Below are 18,823 nucleotides of genomic sequence, written 5' to 3'. Positions count from 1 at the left end.
TTTTTTTTTTTTTTTTTTTTTTTTGAGACGGAGTCTCGCTCTGTCGCCCAGGCTGGAGTGCAGTGGCCGGATCTCAGCTCATGAAAGTGCGACTCTTGACAGAAGAGAGATGAGATTGAAGCATTTGCTGTTCTACAAAACCACTGTTCGCAGATATCTAGAATCAGATATCAGTGATAGATCAGACACTAGGCCTGTGAATTTGCAGATAGTATTGCCTTGCCTATGGAGTTAGATATAAGACCTGGACTTAGTATAGATCTCATGCTCCGTTTCTGGACAAATTTTTCTTTCTTCCGGTGGCTCTGCTTATTATATATAATAAAATTATTTTAAAAATCTGTCTCAAAGCTTAGTCCGTTAACTCCTTTTCTCTCAATAAATGTTAATTCTTAGATGAAATTTGGTTTAGCCATTTTTGTAATCCCAGATTCAACTTCCTGGCCTGGCATGGCGGCTCACGCCTGTAATCGCAGCACTTGGGGAGGCCGAGGTGGGCAGATCACTTGAGGTCAGGAGTTCAAGATCAGCCTGGCCAACAGGGCGAAACCCTGTCTCTACTAAAAATACAAAAATTAGTAGGGCGTGGTGGCACACACCTGTAATCTCAGCTACTTGGGGGTTTGAGGTAGGAGAATCGCTTGAACCTGAGAGATAGAGGTTGCAGTGAGCCGAGATTGCGCCACTGCCCTCCAGCCTGGGCGACAAAGCAAGACTCTGTCTCAAAAAAACAAACACAACAACAATAATAAAAAACCTCCTGAGTTGGTAGGATTCCATTGTCATTCAGTTAATTGCTTGCATTACTTCACTCTCTGAAATGTTCTCCTTCAAGCAACCGGGCAGAATAGACAAGAACATTTGAGGCCTCTGAGGGACCTTCCTGGCTTTATGGATTAAAATCACATGTGGACAAGAGCTTTCTATAGTGGTAGAGAAAGGAGCTTGCTCTGAGGCAATGTCTCATTCCTATTGTTACTGTGACACAAAGTTTTGTCTTGAAAGTAATGTGGCTTAGAAGGCCAAATTGGGCATAAATACGAGTTTTCTTGAAATCTCCTTTTTGGGAGTATGTATCTATGTGTCACCCATTGAAGTATATAAACTTTGCAAGGTTGGTCTCTTAACATTTTCTCTGAGTTAAGCTACTCTAAAAGAAAGATCTGTACTAGTCTGGAAGGTTGTGCTCCTTACACAGTGTAACTTTAACGAATGCTTATTGACCTGGAATCCTCACATTGGATGGGAAAAAGTCAGTGATCCAGACTCACATGTTGTTAATCTGCTTTGTGGAAGCTAGGCTATGATGGAAATTTCTCAGCATCTTCCTGTTAATCAGAACTAAACTCCTATTTCTTCTCCTTTTCTTCCCACTAAATGTGCTTAATTAGAACTAAACTCCTATTTCTTCTCCTTTTCTTTCCACTAAACGTGCTTAATTTTTAGTGAAATTTTAGTAGGTTTATATTCCCAGGTTCAACTTCCAGAATTGGCAGTATTTTTTTTTAGCTTCTTCTATCCAGGATTGGTTTTACGTAACACATTCTGTTCGTGGATACCTAGCAAATAATTGATTTATTACTATGTACAGCTAGTATTTATAGAGTATAATAATAAGCTGGATGTGATATAAAAGTAGTATTAGATAACCCTAATCTATAGTTTGATTGATAGGAGGAGATTAGAACATACTTAAGAATATTGAGGATCAGCAAGGATCCTCACTGATACTTGGAGATAGGTGGTGTTCTAATCAGCTTTATTGTTTTCACGTGTGCTTATTCGATTCCAGCTAGGTCCTTGAAAGTTGTGACCTTTGACTAATTTCAAGGAAGAGAGATGGTTTACTGGGTGGTTAAACAAAAAGATTGTTTTTAAGGACAATTAAAACAACTAACATGGGGCCGGGTGCAGTGACTAACGCCTGTAATCCCAGCTCTTAGGGAGGCAGAGGTGGGAGGATAGCTTGAGCCCAGGAGTTCAAGACCTGCCTGGGCAGGATAACAAGACTCTGTTCTCCACAAAAAGGAAAAAAACAAAACAAAACAAAAAAACAAATATGGGTAAAGAGAGAAGAATAGAGGTAGCAAAAACAAGAGTAGTGCTTCTGAGATTGCAATGGGAGAGGAACATGAGGTCAGAGACCTTGGGTTAGCATGAGACTTTTGTCTGTAGACTGAAGAACATGAAGGAGCCTAAGTTCATTTCTGGACTTGCAAGCAAAATTTTCAGAAAGTGCTTCTTTACCTTAATTAATAGAAAGGGTACCAGGTCTTGGAGTTACAGTGGTAGAGGCAGAGGTGCTGTGCAGCATAGCATTCTCCTTTGTAGTTGTGAGAAATCGAAGAAGTGGTCACCAGACCTTGGCCCTCCTTGGTCCAAGAAACTTCTATTTCTTGGTTTCTGGCACCCCACTTTGACTTCTGAGCATCCATCTTAGTGCTTCTCTTCTCCTTTCCTGTTTCTCCTCTGAGCTGTTTCTTCCTATTTGGAAACGTTATTGAGGAGAGGTCACTATTGTAGGGATTTTGATCTAGGCAAGTGTTCTTTTTCCAAAGTTGGCTCTTCAACCTTTTGATGAGGGACAAGATCATGAGAACTTCTAGGAGACTGAAAGAAATAAAATCTAGTTGGCCTTAGAAATGAATGAATGAGAGAAAGTGCCAGGGGACTGGGATATCACTTTTACTTGTACTTTAACCCTACTGTTAAAGTCGTAATAGCACAACCCTCTGTGTAGCCATTCACAGCAATCACTCACTCTTTGTGCCTCCATAGTAGCCCAGATGTCCTAGCTTTTTCACTTTTCTGTTTGGACAAACTAGAAAGGGTATAAATAGGTAGACTAGTTGTATGACTTGCATATTTGTCCTTTCTATAGCAAAGCAAACAGTGAAAGGCAGCCTGCATACTTTTTTCTGCACAGAAGTTTCTGAGCTTTTTGTTTTGTTTTGTTTTCATTTTATTACATAATTATCTTAGACAGTTTGACTTAGAAATTTAGTGGGAATGATCTACAAATTGGAACAAGAAAAAGGTAGTGTTATGAGTACCTGAAAAATCTAAATTAGTGCCTTGAAAACTGCCTTTAATAAAATTATCTTTTCTTTCTCTTAGGGCTGCTGCTCAGAGCAAATTAGGTCACTATACAGATGCGATAAAGGATTGTGAAAAAGCAATAGCAATCGATTCAAAGTACAGTAAGGCCTATGGGAGAATGGGGTAAGTTCTGGGAGAATGTTCCAAGTAGTACCATGTAGCATCAGGTATGCTGTCCTTAATGGCTTGGTTTTGAATTTTCTGCTTAATATTGTACCCTCTGAACTAAGAAGAAGATAAATAAAACATAAGGGAGGAAATGACTATAATTTCTGTGACTTGGAAGTGAGATGATTGATGACTGATTTGATTGTTGGAGAAAATTATATAATCGTACTTAGTTGACTAATTTCATGTCCATGACCACAAATCTCAGATGAGCACTCAATATTGCAGACAATTCTATTCTATTTCCTTCCTCTAGTCACCTTTCCACTCTCTGATGTGACTCTTTCATCCCTCTTCCTCTCCCTTCAAATTTCCACTACTCCCTCTATGATGACTCTCAACTGACACAATTGCCTTACACTTAATTGAGAAGAAAATGATTTGAAGAAAAACAACTCATTTTCCTCCTTGCAAATCCATCAGTCTACCTACATTTGTATCTACACAGAATGCCTTTTTTTCTTGTTAAAATGGAAGCATTCTGGCTGAGCGTGGTGACTCACGCCTGTAATCCCAGCACTTTGGAAGGCCAAGGCGGGCAGATCACCTGAGGTCAGGAGTTCAAGACCAGCCTGGCCAACATGGCAAAACCCTGTCTCTACTAAAAATGCAAAAATTAGCCAGGCATGGTGGTGAGCACCTGCAGTCCCAGCTACTTGGGAGGCTGAGGCAGGAGAATCGCTTGAACCTGGGAGGCAGAGGTTGCAGTGAGCTGAGATAGAGCCACTGTATTCCAGTCTGGGTGACAGATTGAGACTCTGTCTCAAAAAAAAAAAAAAAAAAAAAACAGGCGCATTCTTACTTAAGACCATTGCCTCCACTCTTGCTTTAAGATCTCATCCCCTTGTACCTTCTCCACAACTTTGCAACTATTACAACCCCCTTCATTTTCTACAACATTAGTTCTTCCATCTCTAATAGATGATAATGACTGGCATGTGATAAGTTCATAAAAAATCATTCACTGAGCCAGGTTCAGTGGCTCACACCTGTAATCCCAGCACTTTGGGAGGCCAAGGTGGGAGAAATGCTTGAGCCCCATCTCTATAAAATACTAAAATTATCCAGGAGTGGTGGTGTACACCTGTAGTCCCAGCTACTTGGGAGGCTGAGGTGGGAGGATTGCTTGAGTCTGGGAAGTCGGGGCTGCAGTGAGCTGTGATCATGTCACTGCATTCCAGCCTGGGTGACAGAGTGAGACCCTGTCTCAAAAAAAAAAAAAAAAAAAAAAAATCATTAGTTGGACCCATCCCTTTGCCCAGTGTTCCCCTCTAGCCACCATCCCACTTCTCAATTCCTCGTTCTATGACCCTGATGGTTATCTGTACTTGCTGTTTTATCTTTGTCATCTCTTATTCCCTCTTCAGCTCACTACAGTAGGGCTTCTGTTCTATGTCACTATGGTGGTTAATTTTATTTGTTAACTTGATTGGGCAAAGATGCCCAGATAGCTGGTAAAACATTATTTCTGGGTGTGTCTGTGAGTGTGTTTCCAGAAGAGATTAGCATTTTTTTTTTTTTTGTTTTTTGAAATGGAGTCTCACTCTGTCACCCAGGCTGGAGTGCAGTGGTGCAGTCCTGGCTCACTGCAACCTCCACCTCCCAGGTGCAACCTCCACCTCCCGGGTTCAAGCGATTCTCCTGCCTTCCAAGTAGCTGGGACTACAGGTGTGAGCCACCATGCCCAGCTAATTTTTGTATGAGATTAGCATTTGAATCGGTAGACTGAGTAAAGAAGATCACCTACACCAGCGTGGGTAAGCATCAACCTTTCCTTTGAGGGCCCAAATAGAACAAAAAAATAGAGGAAGGGCAAATTTGCTGTCTCTGCTTGAGCTGGAGCATCCATCTTCTCCTGCTCTTGGACCTCAGCATTCCTCATTCTTAAGCCGTTGGACTTGGACCCGACTTACACCATCAATTGTCCTGGTTGTAGTCTTTGGGTTTGGACTGGAATTACATCACTAATTTTACTGGGTCTCCAGCTTGCAGACAGCAGATGGTAGGACTTCTCAACCTCCATAATTGTGTGAGCCAGTCCATCACAAGAAATCTCTTCATATTTCTATGTGTGTGTGTATATATATATACACAATTGGTTCCCTTTCTCTTGAGAACCCTGAGTAATACAATCAGTCTACTGAGATAACTCTATTCAAGGTTACCAGTTGTCTTTATTTTGCCTAGGCCAGTGTTCAGCTCTGAATCCTCACCATACACCGTCTTTTAGTATTTGGTGCAGTTAACTTATTCATTTATTTTTTCATAAGCCAACTTATTCATTTATTTATTGATTCATTTATTTAGAGATGGAGTTTCGCTCTTGTTGTCCAGGGTGGAGTGCAGCGGCGCAATCTTGGCTCACTGCAGCCTCCTCCTCTTGGGTTCAAGTGATTCTTCTGCCTGAGCCTCCTGAATATCTGGGATTATAGGCGCCCACCACCATACCTGGCTAGTTTTTGTATTTTTAGTAGAGATGGGGTTTCACCATGTTGGCCAGGATGGTCACGAACTCCTGACCTCAGGTGATCCACCCACCTCTGCCTCCCTAAGTGCTGGGATTACAGGCGTGAGCCACCATGCCCGGCCGCTATTAACTTATTGTCAAAATACATTACTCTCTAGGATCCTGATGCCACACTTGCCCTGTTTCCTCTTCCACATTACTGGGTGCTCTTTTCCAGTCTCCCTTGCTTGTTCTTCCTCTCTACCATCTCTAAACAATGCTGTATTTTAGGGTTGCATCCTCTGCTGCTGCTGTTTCTCTGTCTATTCTCTCTGTTCAGCTTATCCTGCTCCATGCTTTCAAAATTCATATACAGTTGATACTCATTATTTGCAGATTCTGTATTTATGAATTTGCCTACTTGCTAATTGATTTGTAATCTCCAAATCAATATTTACTCTGCTTCTGTGGTCATTCATGGCATGCACAATTAGTGAAAATGTGTCTTCTGATGTTCCCGATCTCTGCTGAGGGTGAATAAGGTGCTGTTCTACCTTTTTGTTTCAGCTCTCATGCTGAAGTAGTCTATTTAGTGCTACGTTTTTTTTTTTTTAATTTTTGTGCCTTTTATTTGTGATTTAGCTGTTTACAGTGGCCCCCAAGTATAGGCTGAAGTGTTATCTAGTGTTCCTAAGTGCAAGAGGATTGTAATGTGCCTTATGGAGAAAGTACATTTATGAGACAAGCTTCATTCAGACATGAGTTAGTGCCATTGGCTATGAGTTCAATGCTAATGAATAAAAAATATACATTAAATAGTTTCTTTAATCAGAAACACACATAAAAACAAGATTATATATTGATCAGTTGATGAAAATATGACTATTTACATATTTGCAGGAACCTAACTCTGTATTTTCCCTAGGAACAATTGTTCAGTATTTGCTAATTCATTGTTCATGATGACTATAGAACATGACTACTGTGAATAAGAATCAACTATATATATTACTGAATCTAAGTTATATTGTTTGAACTCCATACTTATATATTCAACTACTTTTCAACTCTCTGATTGGATGCTTAATAGGTATTTTAAACTTAACATGTCCCAGACAGAACTCATGTTCCTTTCCAAAATCTTTCCAATCGCAATACATTGTACAATTATTTATCTCTCCCATGCACAGGTCAAAAGCCTGAGTCATCCTTCATTGTTATTACACCTGACATAAGTACTGATACTCTATCAGCAAGTCCTGTCAATTCTAGTTTCCATATATATCTTGAATCCAAGTGTTGATCGCTATCTTGCATATAGCCCTAGTCCAAACTACATCTCTTACCTAAGCTACTGCAATAGCTTCCTAACTGATCTCTCTGCCTCCTTTCTACCCTTCTGCCCATGTAGATCCTCTACATAGAAGCCAGAGTGAGCTTTCAAAAGCACAAATTATATCACGTGACTCCATTGCAACCAGAATAAAGTTCAAACTCCAAGCAATGGACCTGTATCATCTGGCACCCAACTGTTCTCTGACATCATCTCTCTGTGCTTTGTTTTCTGTGTTCCCTCCTCATCAGCTCTTGTCCTGTACCTTAAGAATACCAAGCTTGCATCTTTCTCAGGATCTTTCTGTTTATTGCTGTTTCCACTATAATGCTCCTCCCATATTTTCATGACTACTTTCTTTACATCCCTCAGATCTTTCCAATGTGGCTACTTTTTGAGCAGCTCTCCTATTCATTCTCTTCAATATTGCCCTTTTTATTTGCATGCTTGTTGCCTGGTTGCCTGTCTTCCCCAGGTAGAATGAAATTTTCTTAAAGTCAGGAAACTTTATCTTTTTTTTTTTTTTTTTTGAAATAGAGTTTCGCTCTTGTTTTCCAGGCTGGAGTGCAATGGCGCAATCTTGGCTCAGTGCAACATCCACCTCCTGGGTTCAAGCAATTCTGCTGCCTCAGTCTCCCAAGAAGCTGGGATTACAGGCATGTGCCACCATGCCTGGCTAATTTTTTGTATTTAGTAGAGACAGGGTTTCACCATGTTTGTCAGGCCTGTCTCAAACTCCTGACCTCAAGTGATCCACCTGTCTCAGCTTCCCAAAGTGCTGGGATTATAGGCATGAGCCGCTATGCCTGGGCTAGGAACTTTATCTTTTTCATTGTGGAATCCTTGGTATCTTTAGACACTTTTTTTTTTTTTTGAGACAGAATCTCAGTCTGTCACCCAGGTTGGAGTGCAATGGCTCTAAATTGGCCCACTGCAACCTCCACCTCCTGGGTTCAAGCAATTCTCTTGCCTCAGCCTCCCTAGTAGCTGGGATTACAGGCATCTGCCACCATGCCTGGCTAATTTTTGTAGTTTTAGTAGAGACAGGGTTTCACCATATTGGCCAGGCTGGTCTCAAACTCCTGACCTCAAGTGATCCACCCACCTTGGCTTCCCAAAGTGCTGCTGGGATTAGAGACATGGGCCACTGCGCATAGCCAGGATCCTCTGTATCTTTAGATATTATTTTAATAATATTCTTATATATCATAGAGTTTCAATAAATAGTTACTGACTTTTGATTAACTGGGGACTCTGATAAAGTATCATACATGGTTGACTGGTAGAAAATGAATTAGGTTCTGATAAAGAGAAAAAGAGAAAAGAAAATAGTAATTTGTTTAAAACAAACCTAAAACAAACAGAAACCCCTAATACCATCTCACCATATATACAGTTATTGTTTAGTTCTGTAATAATTTTTCAGTAAGTGAATTATAACTAGGTAAATATGAACATTAAAATTTAATAACTCTTTGACTTGTGCTTGGTATAATTTGTCATTTGAGTTGTAAAGGATTCTAATTTTACCTACCTCTTTTGATCAGAAATAGTTATCTGATAACTACAGCCCGTTTTCCTAATGGCAAATTGATATGTATTGTTGCTCTGTTAGGAAGAAGAAAGCATGTGGGCTATTTTGAAGCACAAATACAGTTTAGAGTCCTTAAAAATGGTGTTAGCATCATGGATTTTTGTGACCACAGGATTGTCAGCTCACATCTTTTGGAACTTACTCTAGGCATTTATAAAGCAAATTATTTTACATATTAGGCTTAAAAAATGGTAGAATAAGTAAGATAATCTCTAGCATTAAATTTATGATCTATAGGACAACCAGGTTGTCAGCAAGCAAATGGTGAGAGTTCAAATGTATAGAATCTTAAGTTGGAGGGAATTTTACTCCTGTGAGCCATAGTACAGTGAATAAATTAAGTGTAATCTGGATTAGAACTGAATACCAAGACAGACAGACGTTTGACGATGTTTGTGATGTCCTGATGTTCTTTAATCATGTATCTCATATTCTTGTACTCTGTATTCCCTTCAGGCTGGCCCTCACTGCCATGAATAAATTTGAAGAAGCAGTTACAAGTTATCAAAAGGCATTAGATCTTGATCCTGAAAATGATTCCTATAAGTCAAATCTGAAAATAGCAGAACAGAAGTTAAGAGAGGTATCCAGTCCTGTAAGTTGTTAATGCCAAATGAGTGAAGTATTTTCTGTCACTCACAAGTTATTGTAATTGTAGTTGTTGGACTGATTCTCAGATATAATTGTTTTACAGACAGGAACTGGACTGAGCTTTGACATGGCTAGCTTGATAAATAATCCAGCCTTCATTAGTATGGTGAGTATACTTTCTTTTCTGCCTCTACTGGCTTTGTTTTCCTTAGAGCTATGTAGCTATGCAATTTTTTTTTTAGAAACAAGTAAGTGAGATTTTGTGGTTGTAGTTGTAGTGGAGTGTTGATATAAGGCTATAGCAGGGTTTTTTTTTTTTAATTTCCAACTTTTATTTCAAAGTGCAGGGGTACTTGTGTGGGATGTGCAAGTTTGTTACATAGGTAAAATGTGTGCCGTGGTAGTTTGCTGCACAGATCCTTCCATTACCCAGGTATTAAGCCCAGCATCCATTAGCTATTCTTCCTGGTCCTTTCTCTCCTCCCATCCCCTGCCCTCCAACAGGCCCAGTGTGTGTTGTTCCCCTACATGTGTCATTGTGTTCTTATCATTTGGCTCCCACTTGTAAGTGAGAACATGTGTTATTTGGTTTTCTTTTCCTGTGTTACTTTGTTAAGTAAAATCGTAAAATGGCCTCCAGCTCCATCCATGTCCCTGCGAGAGACGTGATCTTGTTTCTTGTTATGGCTGCATAGTATTCCATAGTGTGTATGTACCGCATTGCCTTTATCCAGTCTATCATTGATGGGCATTTGGGTTGATTCCATGTCTTTGCTATTGTGAATAGTGCTGCAGTGAACATACATATGCATGTGTATTTACAGTAGAATGATTTCTGTTCCTTCGGGTGTATACCCAGTAATGGGATTGCTGGGTCGAATGGTATTTCTGCTTCTAGGTCTTTGAGGAATCACCACACTGTCTTCCACAATGGCTGAACTAATTTACATTTCCACCAACAGTATTAAAGCATTCCTTTTTCTCCACAACTTCACCAGCATCTGTTTTTGTTGTTGTTGTTGTTGTTGTTTGTTTGTTTTTGAGACGGAGTTTCACTCTCGTCACCCAGTCTGGAGTACAATGGTGGGATCTTGGCTCACTGCAGCCTCCACCTCCTGGGTTCAAGCAAATCTCCTGCCTCAGCCTCCTGAGTAGCTGGGATTATAGGTACCCACAACCACACCTGGCTAATTCTTGTATTTTCAGTAGAGATGGAGTTTCACCATGTTGACCAGGCTGGTCAAACTCCTGACCTCCGGTGATCCGCCCACCTCAGCCTCCCGAAGTGCTGGGATTACAGGCAGGAGCCACCACACCTGGCCTATTTTTGAGTTTTTAATAATAGTTGTTCTGACTTGTGTGGGATGGTATCTCATTGTCGTTTTGATTTGCATTTCTCTGATGATCAATGATGTTGAGCTGTTTTTTCATGTTTATTGGCCACATATATGTCTCCTTTTGAGAAGTGTCTGTTCATTTCCTTTGCCCACTTTATAATGGGGTTGTTTGTTTTTTTCGTGTAAATTTGTTTGTTTATAGATACAGTATATTAGACCTTTGTCAGATAGATAGATTGCAAAAGTGTTCTCCCATTCTGTAGATTGTCTGTTTACTCTGTTGATTGTTTCTTTGGTGTGGAAAAGAAACTCTTTAGTTTAATTAGATCCCATTTGTCAATTTTTTCTTTTGTTGCAATTGCTTTTGGCATCTTCATCATGAAATCTTTGCCTGTGCCTATGTCCTGAATGATATTGCCTAGGTTTATAGAGTTTTTATAATTTTTGGGTTGTACATTTAAGTCTTGAATCCATCTTGAGTTGATTTTTGTATATATATAGTGTAGCAAAGGGGTCCAGTTTCAATTTTCTCCATTTGGCTAGCCAGTTCTCTTGGCACCACTTATTTAATAGGGAATCCTTTCCCCATTGCTTTTGCCAGGTTTGTCAAAGATCAGATGGTTGTGGGTGTGCAGTCTTATTTTTGGGTTCTCTGTTCTGTTCCACTGGTCTATGTGTCTGTTCTTGTACCAGTACCACACTGTTTTGGTTATTGTAGCCCTGTAATATAGTTTGAAATTGGGTAGCGTGATGCCTCAGCTTTGTTCTTTTCGCTTAGGATTGCCTTGGCTCTTTGGGCTCTTTTTGCTTCCATATGAATTTTAAAATAGTTTTTTCTAATTCTGTGAAGAATGTTAAGAGTAGTTTAATGGGAATAGCATTGAGTCTGTAAATTGCTTTGGGCAATATGGCCATTTTCATGATATTGATTCTTCTTATCCATGAGCATGGAATGTTTTTCCAGTTGTTTCTGTCCTCTCTTATTTCCTTGAGCAGCGGTTTGTAGTTCTCCTTGAAGAGTTCCTTCACTTCGCCTGTTAGCTGTATTCCTAGGTATTTTATTCTTTTTGTGGCAATTGTGAATGGGAGTTCATTTGTGATTTGACTTTTGACTTGCCTGTTGGTATGTAGGAATGCTAGCGATTTTTGCACATTAATTTTGTATCCTAAGACTGTGCTGAAGTTGCTTATCAGCTTAAGAAACTTCTCCACTGAGACAATAGTGTTTTCTAGATAAAGGATCATGTCATCTGCATATAGGGATAGTTTGCCTTCCTCTCTTCCTATTTGAATACCCTTTATTTCTTTATCATGCTTGATTTCCCTGCCCAAAACTTCCAATACTATTAATATGTTGAATAGGAATGGTGAGAGAGGATATTCTCGTCTTGTGCTGGTTTCCAAGGGGAATACTTTCAGCTTTTGCTCATTCAGTATGATATTGGCTGTAGGTTTGTCATATATGGCTTTTATTATTTTGAGGTGTGTTCCTTTGATATCTAGTTTATTGAGAATTTTTTACATGAAAGGATGTTGAATTTTATTGAAGGCCTTTTCTGCGTCTATTGAGATAATCATGGGGTTTTTGTCTTTAGTTCTGTTTATGAGATGAATCACATTTATTGATTTCCATATGTAGAAACAGCCTTGCATCTTGGGGATGAAGCCTCCTTGATTGTGGTGGATAAGCTTTTTGATATGCTGCTTGGATGTGTTTTGCCAGTATTTTGCTGAGGATTTTTGTATCAATGTTCATCAAGGATACTGGCCTGAAGTTTTCTTTTCTGTTGTTATATCTCTGCCAGGTTTTGGTATCAGGTTGATGTTGGCCTCATAGAATGAGTTAGGGAGGAGATCCTCCTTTTCAATTTTTTAGAATAGTTTCTGTGGGAATGGTACCAGCTCTTAAATTCTACCTCTGGTAGAATTTAGCTGTGAATTCATCTGGTCGTGGACTTTTTTTTTTTTTTTGGTTGGTAGGCTATTTATTAGTGCCTTAATTTCAGAACTCATTATTGGTTTGTTCAGGGATTCAGTTTCTTCCTGGTTCAGTCTTGGGAGGGTGTATGTGTCCAGGAATTTATGAAGTTCTTCTAGAAATTGATTAGTAAAATTTCTAGTTTATGTGCATAGAACTGTTTATAGTATTCTTTGATGGTTGTTTGTGTTTCTGTGGGGTCAGTGGTAATATCCCCCTTACCATTTTTTATTGTGTTTGTTTGAATCTTCTCTCTTTTCTTTTCATTAGTATAGCTAGCTATAGTTTATTAATTTTTTTCAAAAAACTAGCTTCTGGATTCATTGATTTTTTTTTTTGAAGGGTTTTTTGTGTTTCTCTCTCCTTCAGTTCAGCTCTGATCTTGGTTATTTCTTGTCTTCTGCTAGCTTTGGGGTTTGTTTGTTCTTGTTTCTCTAGTTCTTTTAGTTGTGATGTTAAGTTGTCAACTGGAGATCTTTCTAGCTTTTTGATTTGGGCATTTAGTGCTATAAATTTCTTTCTTAACACTGTTTTAGCTGTGTCTGAGATTCTGGTATGTTGTTTCTTTGTTCTCATTAGTTTCAAAGAACTTCTTGATTTCTGCCTTAATTTCGTTATTTACCCAAAAGTCATTCAGGAGCAGGTTGTTCAATTTCCATGTAGTTGTGTGGTTTTGAGTGAATTGAGTGCTGTGTTGTGATAAGAAGAATGTGTATTCTGTTGTTTTTGGGTGGGTGGAGAGTTCTGTAGATATCAGGTCCACTTGATCCAGAGCTGAGTTCAGGTTTGAATATCTTTGTTAGTTTTCTGTCTTGATGATCTGTCTAATATTGTCAGCAGAGTGTTAAAGTCTCCCACTATTATTGTGTGGGCGTCTAGTCTCTTTGAGGCTCTCGAAGTACTTGCTTTGTGAATCTGGGTGCTCCCGTATTGGAGCATATATATTTAAGATAGTTAGCTCTTCTTGTTGAATTGAACCCTTTACCATTATGTAATGCCCTTCTTTGTCTTTTTTTTTTTTTCTTGAGACAGAGTTTTGCTCTGTCACCCAGGCTGGAGTACAGTGGCACGATCTCAGCTCACTACAATCTCTGCTTCCTTCTTTGTCTTTTTTGATCTTCTTTGATTTAAAGTCTGTTTTGTCAGAAACTAGGATTGTAACCACTGCTTTTTTCTGTTTTCCATTTGCTTGGTAAATTTTCCTTCATCCCTGTATTTTGAGCTTATGTATGTCTTTGTATGTATAGTGGGTCTCTTGAATACAGCTCACTGATGGATATTGTTTTTTTATCTGGCTTGCCATTCTATGTCTTTTGATTGGGGCATTTAGCCCATTTACATTTAAGGTTAGTATTGTTATGTGTAAATTTGATCCTATCATCATGACACTAGCTGGTTATTTTGCAAACTTACATGGTTGCTTCACAGTGTCCCTAGTCTGTGTACTTCAGTGTGCTTTTGTAGTGGCTGGTAACAGTTTTTGCTTTCCATATTTAGTGCTTCCTTTAGGAACTCTTGTAAGGCAGGTCTGTTAGTAACGAGTTCCCTCAGCATTTGCTTGTCTGAAAAGGATCTTATTTCTCCTTTGCTTATGAAGCTTAGTGTGACCAGATATGAAATTCTGGGTTGGAAATTCTTTTAAGAACGTTGAATATTGGCCCCCAATCTCTTCTGGCTTGTAGGGTTTCTGCTGAGAGACCCGCTGTTAGTCTGATGGGCTTCCTTTGTAGGTGGCCTGGCCTTTCTCTCTGGCTGAATGGCAGGGTTCTTAACTTGTCCATGTACCTCCTGTGGGAAAGCCATGGATGGACTTCAGGAAGCTCATGGATTTTCCCAAAATTGTACATAAAAATCTGTGTACATGTGTATATGTGCATTTTTCCAGGAGAGCATCTTATTTTTTGTGAGATTGGTACAGGAATCTGCCAATAGATGAAAGGTTAAAAACTACTCTCTTACATAAAAGTGGTCCTAGGAAGATATCTAACATCTGCAGTTTGAGTATTTGGCCATTGCGGTTCCCTAGGCTTGCCCCTCAGCATTGTCTGCCTTGTTTTTTATCTTTAGAGTTTGATATATATATATATATATACACACACACACACATACACACACACACACACACACACACACACACATATATATATATATATATCTCATATGTATGTCCTCTATTCTTACAAACCAACAAAATAATGTCTGGGCCTTTTTGAGAACATACATGCTCTGGTTCAGTATGTGGTAACTTTCATTTAGTGGGTTTAGGATGTTCCCAGGGCATATCAAGCTCCTGGGGTGACTGTATACTTTGGATGAGAATTATTCTCTCACATGATATGCCCTTGGAAGGCAGGAATCAGTTTTTAGTCATCTTCTGTTTCCTTCAAAAAATGTGTCTTGCATCCATTAAATCTTCTGTTGAACTGAAATACACAGATGACTCATTCCAAGTGGGATAAGTCTTTTTAGCAATTGGTAGTTTTTATTTTTCCCTCATCAAATTTCAGCCTTCTTACCATACTAGCAAATACATGTTTTGTAGATCTTGTGACTTCATTTTTTTTTTTTTTTGGAAGCATAGTTACCCATTCCAGGACTCAGGTTATGGTATTGTAACAGGATGTGAAAAATGGAATTCTTTTAGTTTCAGGTTTGGCTTAGGCTCCAAGCTGCTATGTACCAAAATAAGGTGTGAGACCACCATGTAGGAGTTGCAAAAGATGGGGATAAAAAACATGTTTTGTGACTCGTAAAAAAGGCAAAGTTGATGGAAATTTAAACAAGATTTTTGGAGAGAGCTATCAGAGTTCTAGGGCTCCCTAGATGAAGGAATTAGGGAGGCTTGCTCTCATCTCAAGCCCTCGCTGAGAAAGGGTGTTTCTGGTACGGATACTTTCTACCTGATGGTTCAGCCGGAAAGCCAGTGGCAGAATTAGCTGTGTGGTTTGGGCAGTTACTGTACTGATGAGAGTGGAGCAGAGGTGAGCACACACAGTTGTGAGAGAGGGTGTCTGAATATGTCCAAGAGGCTTTCCTGGAAGTGTAATAGGTTCCCAAGACAGAGAATCTCTGGAGGACTGCCAAGAACCTGAGACTGAAGGGAAAGTCATAGCATTCATCCAGAGGGTAAATTACCATTTTCAAAGAATAGATAAAAAATCTCCAGGGGCCTAGGGAAAGCAGAAGTGTCTGAAGAACACCAGAAAGTACCCCATAAGAGAACCACATAGTTTTTGAATACCTTGCAAACTCAAAGAGCACCAATGCAAAACTAGTAAGATAATACCAGTCATCAAATAAGAACTTTGCTGCTCCTTTCACCTTTCCCTCCATTTAACCCTCACCCTGGAGGGCCATAACTCTTAATCAGCAAGCTGGGGGAAGAGGACTGGAAGCACTACAGGATAAAGAAGGACTATAGGCCTTGGTGTGGTGGCTCACACCTGTAATCCCAGCACTTTGGAAGGCTGAGATGGGCGGATCACTTGAGGTCAGGAGTTCCAGACCAGCCTGGCCAACCTGGCGAAACCCCATCTCTACTGAAAATAGAAAAATTAGCTGGGCATGGTGGTGCACGCCTGTAATCCCAGCTACTTGGGAGGCTGAGGCAGGAGAATCACTTGACTCCGGGAAGGCAGAGGCTGCAGTGAGCTGAGGTCATGCCATTGCACTCCAGCCTGGGTGACAGAGTGAAACTCCATCTCCAAAAAAAAAGCACTGTAGGACAGCAGTCCCCAGTCTTTTTGTAACAGGGACTGGTTTCATGGAAGACAATTTTTCCATGGACCATACCGGGGGTAGGGGGTAGAGGCAGGATGGGGAGAATTGTTAGATTCTCTTGAGGAGCACTCAACCTAGATCCCTCACATGCGCAGTTCACAATAGGGTTCTTGCTCCTATGAGAATCTGATGCTGCAGCTGATCTGACAGGAGGTGGAGCTCAGGCAGTAGTGCTTGCTCGCCCACCGCTAACTTGCTGCTGTGCAGCCTGGTTCCTAACAGTCCGTGGCCCAGGGGTTGGGGACCCCTACTATAGGGAACAGAGCAGTCAATGGTCCCTCTTTTCTACTACAACTGGTCAATCTGTAGCAGGCCCATGCTAGGAAGGGAGAAGTTTTACCTATAAATGAAGCTTTATGTATTTCGTTGTTACACTGAGACATTAATTGCTGAACTGGAGGTCATTTTATAGAACTTAAAGTGACAGGAGGACTGCTCATTGAAAAGTGACCGGAAAAGCCATAGATCTGTTCTAAATTTCTTCTAGGTCCTAGATTCTGGGAGAAGGAGAAGAACTATTGTTGCAGAACTAGTTTAAAGGGATTGCAAAACCAGCGTTTCATGTTTATAGCTCATCCATCCCGCTTTTCCTGTGTAATGCCTTTAGCACTTATGGGTTGGCTTAGAGGCACCCATCCTGACTGGGACTTGAGGAAAGTTTTGAATTACTTACGAATCAGTCAGTGATCTTTCTGGTAATAGAAGCAAGTGGTGGCTTTTCCCAACACCTCATAGAGAGTCTGTGAATAAAATCTATTGTCTACAAAGATTTAGACTACATTCAAATTTTACATGATATTGTTGACATTACCAATTTGAGGGGAAAAAAACATTTGAAAGCATTACCATGCTTTCAAAATAAAATGTTTTAAAAGTGTGTGTGCACATAAATATAATCCCCTGTGCCACCGTAAGCATGGGAAGCATTGAAACTGCTGGGCCCCATGGAGCAAAGTCACATCTCTTAAGAGCTCGTTTGGAATGGACCTTCTCAAGTGTAGGAGACCCCTTAACTATAAGTTCCTATTTTTCCTTTTGGCTTAATTGGTCTGATCAGTAGTAGGAGGTAAACTGCTGTCAACATCCTCAGTTTATAGTGTTGTTTGTAATCTCTGTATCCTCACTGTGTCTTCTTAATGCCATTTTTTCTCGTACCTTCTCTCTTTTTACATTCCCATTTACTTTGCATAGCACACTGAAACTCTACAAAATGTTAGTGCATACATGGTTTACCTTTCGTTCTTCTAAAAAAAAATCTTTGTTAAAGATCCCTACATATTAACTGCCTTTAATGGGAGGTGCTATTTTTCAATTTCAGGCAGCAAGTTTAATGCAGAACCCTCAAGTTCAACAGCTGTAAGTATATAGAAAGAGCTTATTACACTTCCCCCACCTTCTACTTGCCAGGCTCCTAATTTGAGCACATTAGCTCAAAAATGATGAAACTGTTCTGAATGACAGTCAGTTGGAGCTTAAAGCCACATACATTTGGCCTAGCTACTGGTATAACATGGGTTTATTTTATTAAGTTTTCCTCGTCCAGTTGTCCTATTTGTTAAGAATATATACCAATCCCAGTGATGTATTTCTTGTGTACTCTAGAATGTCAGGAATGATGACAAATGCCATTGGGGGACCTGCTGCTGGAGTTGGGGGCCTAACTGACCTGTCAAGCCTCATCCAAGCGTAAGTATTATTTAAAACAGAAATAGTGAAGATGTATTTTATGTTTTACAGCTTATCTCTATGGTGAGGGGTCAGGGCTTTCTTTTTATCTTTTACCGTTAGTAACTTTGGCCTCCTTACTGTTACTAAATCTGAAAGAAGTTCATGAATTAGAACCACTTTTTAGACTGCAGGGCAGGAATCCATACCTAGATAGTTTGGCCAGTCCTGTCTGTTGAGAAAAAGAATCATGTTTATTATGCCTTTTTTTTTTCCCCCGTTCATTATGCTTTATTTTTTGGGACTTTCAAGTACCAGCAGAATCTCTTGCTTCTTTTTCTTTTTTGGTACCATCTCAATAAGGCAGGTGAGGGACAGATATTACAAAAGTAGATAATTTATATCCCTACCCAATGGCTAGAGAAACTGAGGTACAGGTTACTGACTTGCTAAGGAACCGATGGCACAGTCAATCTTTTTCATTTGCAGCCTAATTTTAATTTTACTTGATTGTGTTGTCAGTGTGAAATTAGGGTCATTGGTTTTTAAGTGGGGGTATCAATACTATATCTTTGCTTACAGAAGGTCCCAAGGATTGGTGCCCTGGTACTTTGAGGGTATGGAGACAAATGGTAAAAATCGTATATCCAAATAAATTGTGATCTCATATATATATAAAGCTACTAATCCCCCATTTTTTCCCAATGAAGATCCAAGTTTTTCAGCAGACTTCAAACTACTCAGGGACGCAGATGAAAGTCAAATATCCTGTTAAAATATATATCAATTTAGGTACACATGCATAGTTTAAAATCACATGTTACATACTTTA

The 18,823-nt window shown here is 39.7% G+C and overlaps 1 protein-coding gene across 1 annotated transcript in view; it reads left to right on the top strand.

Annotated features, from left to right (window-relative positions):
- SGTB (small glutamine rich tetratricopeptide repeat containing beta) overlaps positions 1-18,823 on the top strand; it is a 60,882-nt gene that overhangs the window by 36,924 nt on the left and 5,135 nt on the right. Inside the window, exons 6-10 of the mRNA XM_025388638.1 lie at positions 3,118-3,222; positions 9,097-9,235; positions 9,335-9,397; positions 17,645-17,682; positions 17,929-18,012. Of these exons, the coding sequence (XP_025244423.1) occupies positions 3,118-3,222; positions 9,097-9,235; positions 9,335-9,397; positions 17,645-17,682; positions 17,929-18,012 (429 nt within the window). The remainder of the gene's footprint in view (positions 1-3,117; positions 3,223-9,096; positions 9,236-9,334; positions 9,398-17,644; positions 17,683-17,928; positions 18,013-18,823) is intronic.

This window comes from Theropithecus gelada, chromosome 6 (genome assembly GCF_003255815.1).
Source record: "Theropithecus gelada isolate Dixy chromosome 6, Tgel_1.0, whole genome shotgun sequence".
Lineage (NCBI taxonomy): Eukaryota > Metazoa > Chordata > Mammalia > Primates > Cercopithecidae > Theropithecus > Theropithecus gelada.
Note: the sequence above shows the minus strand (reverse complement) of the source record. Positions and strands in the feature narration are given on the sequence as shown.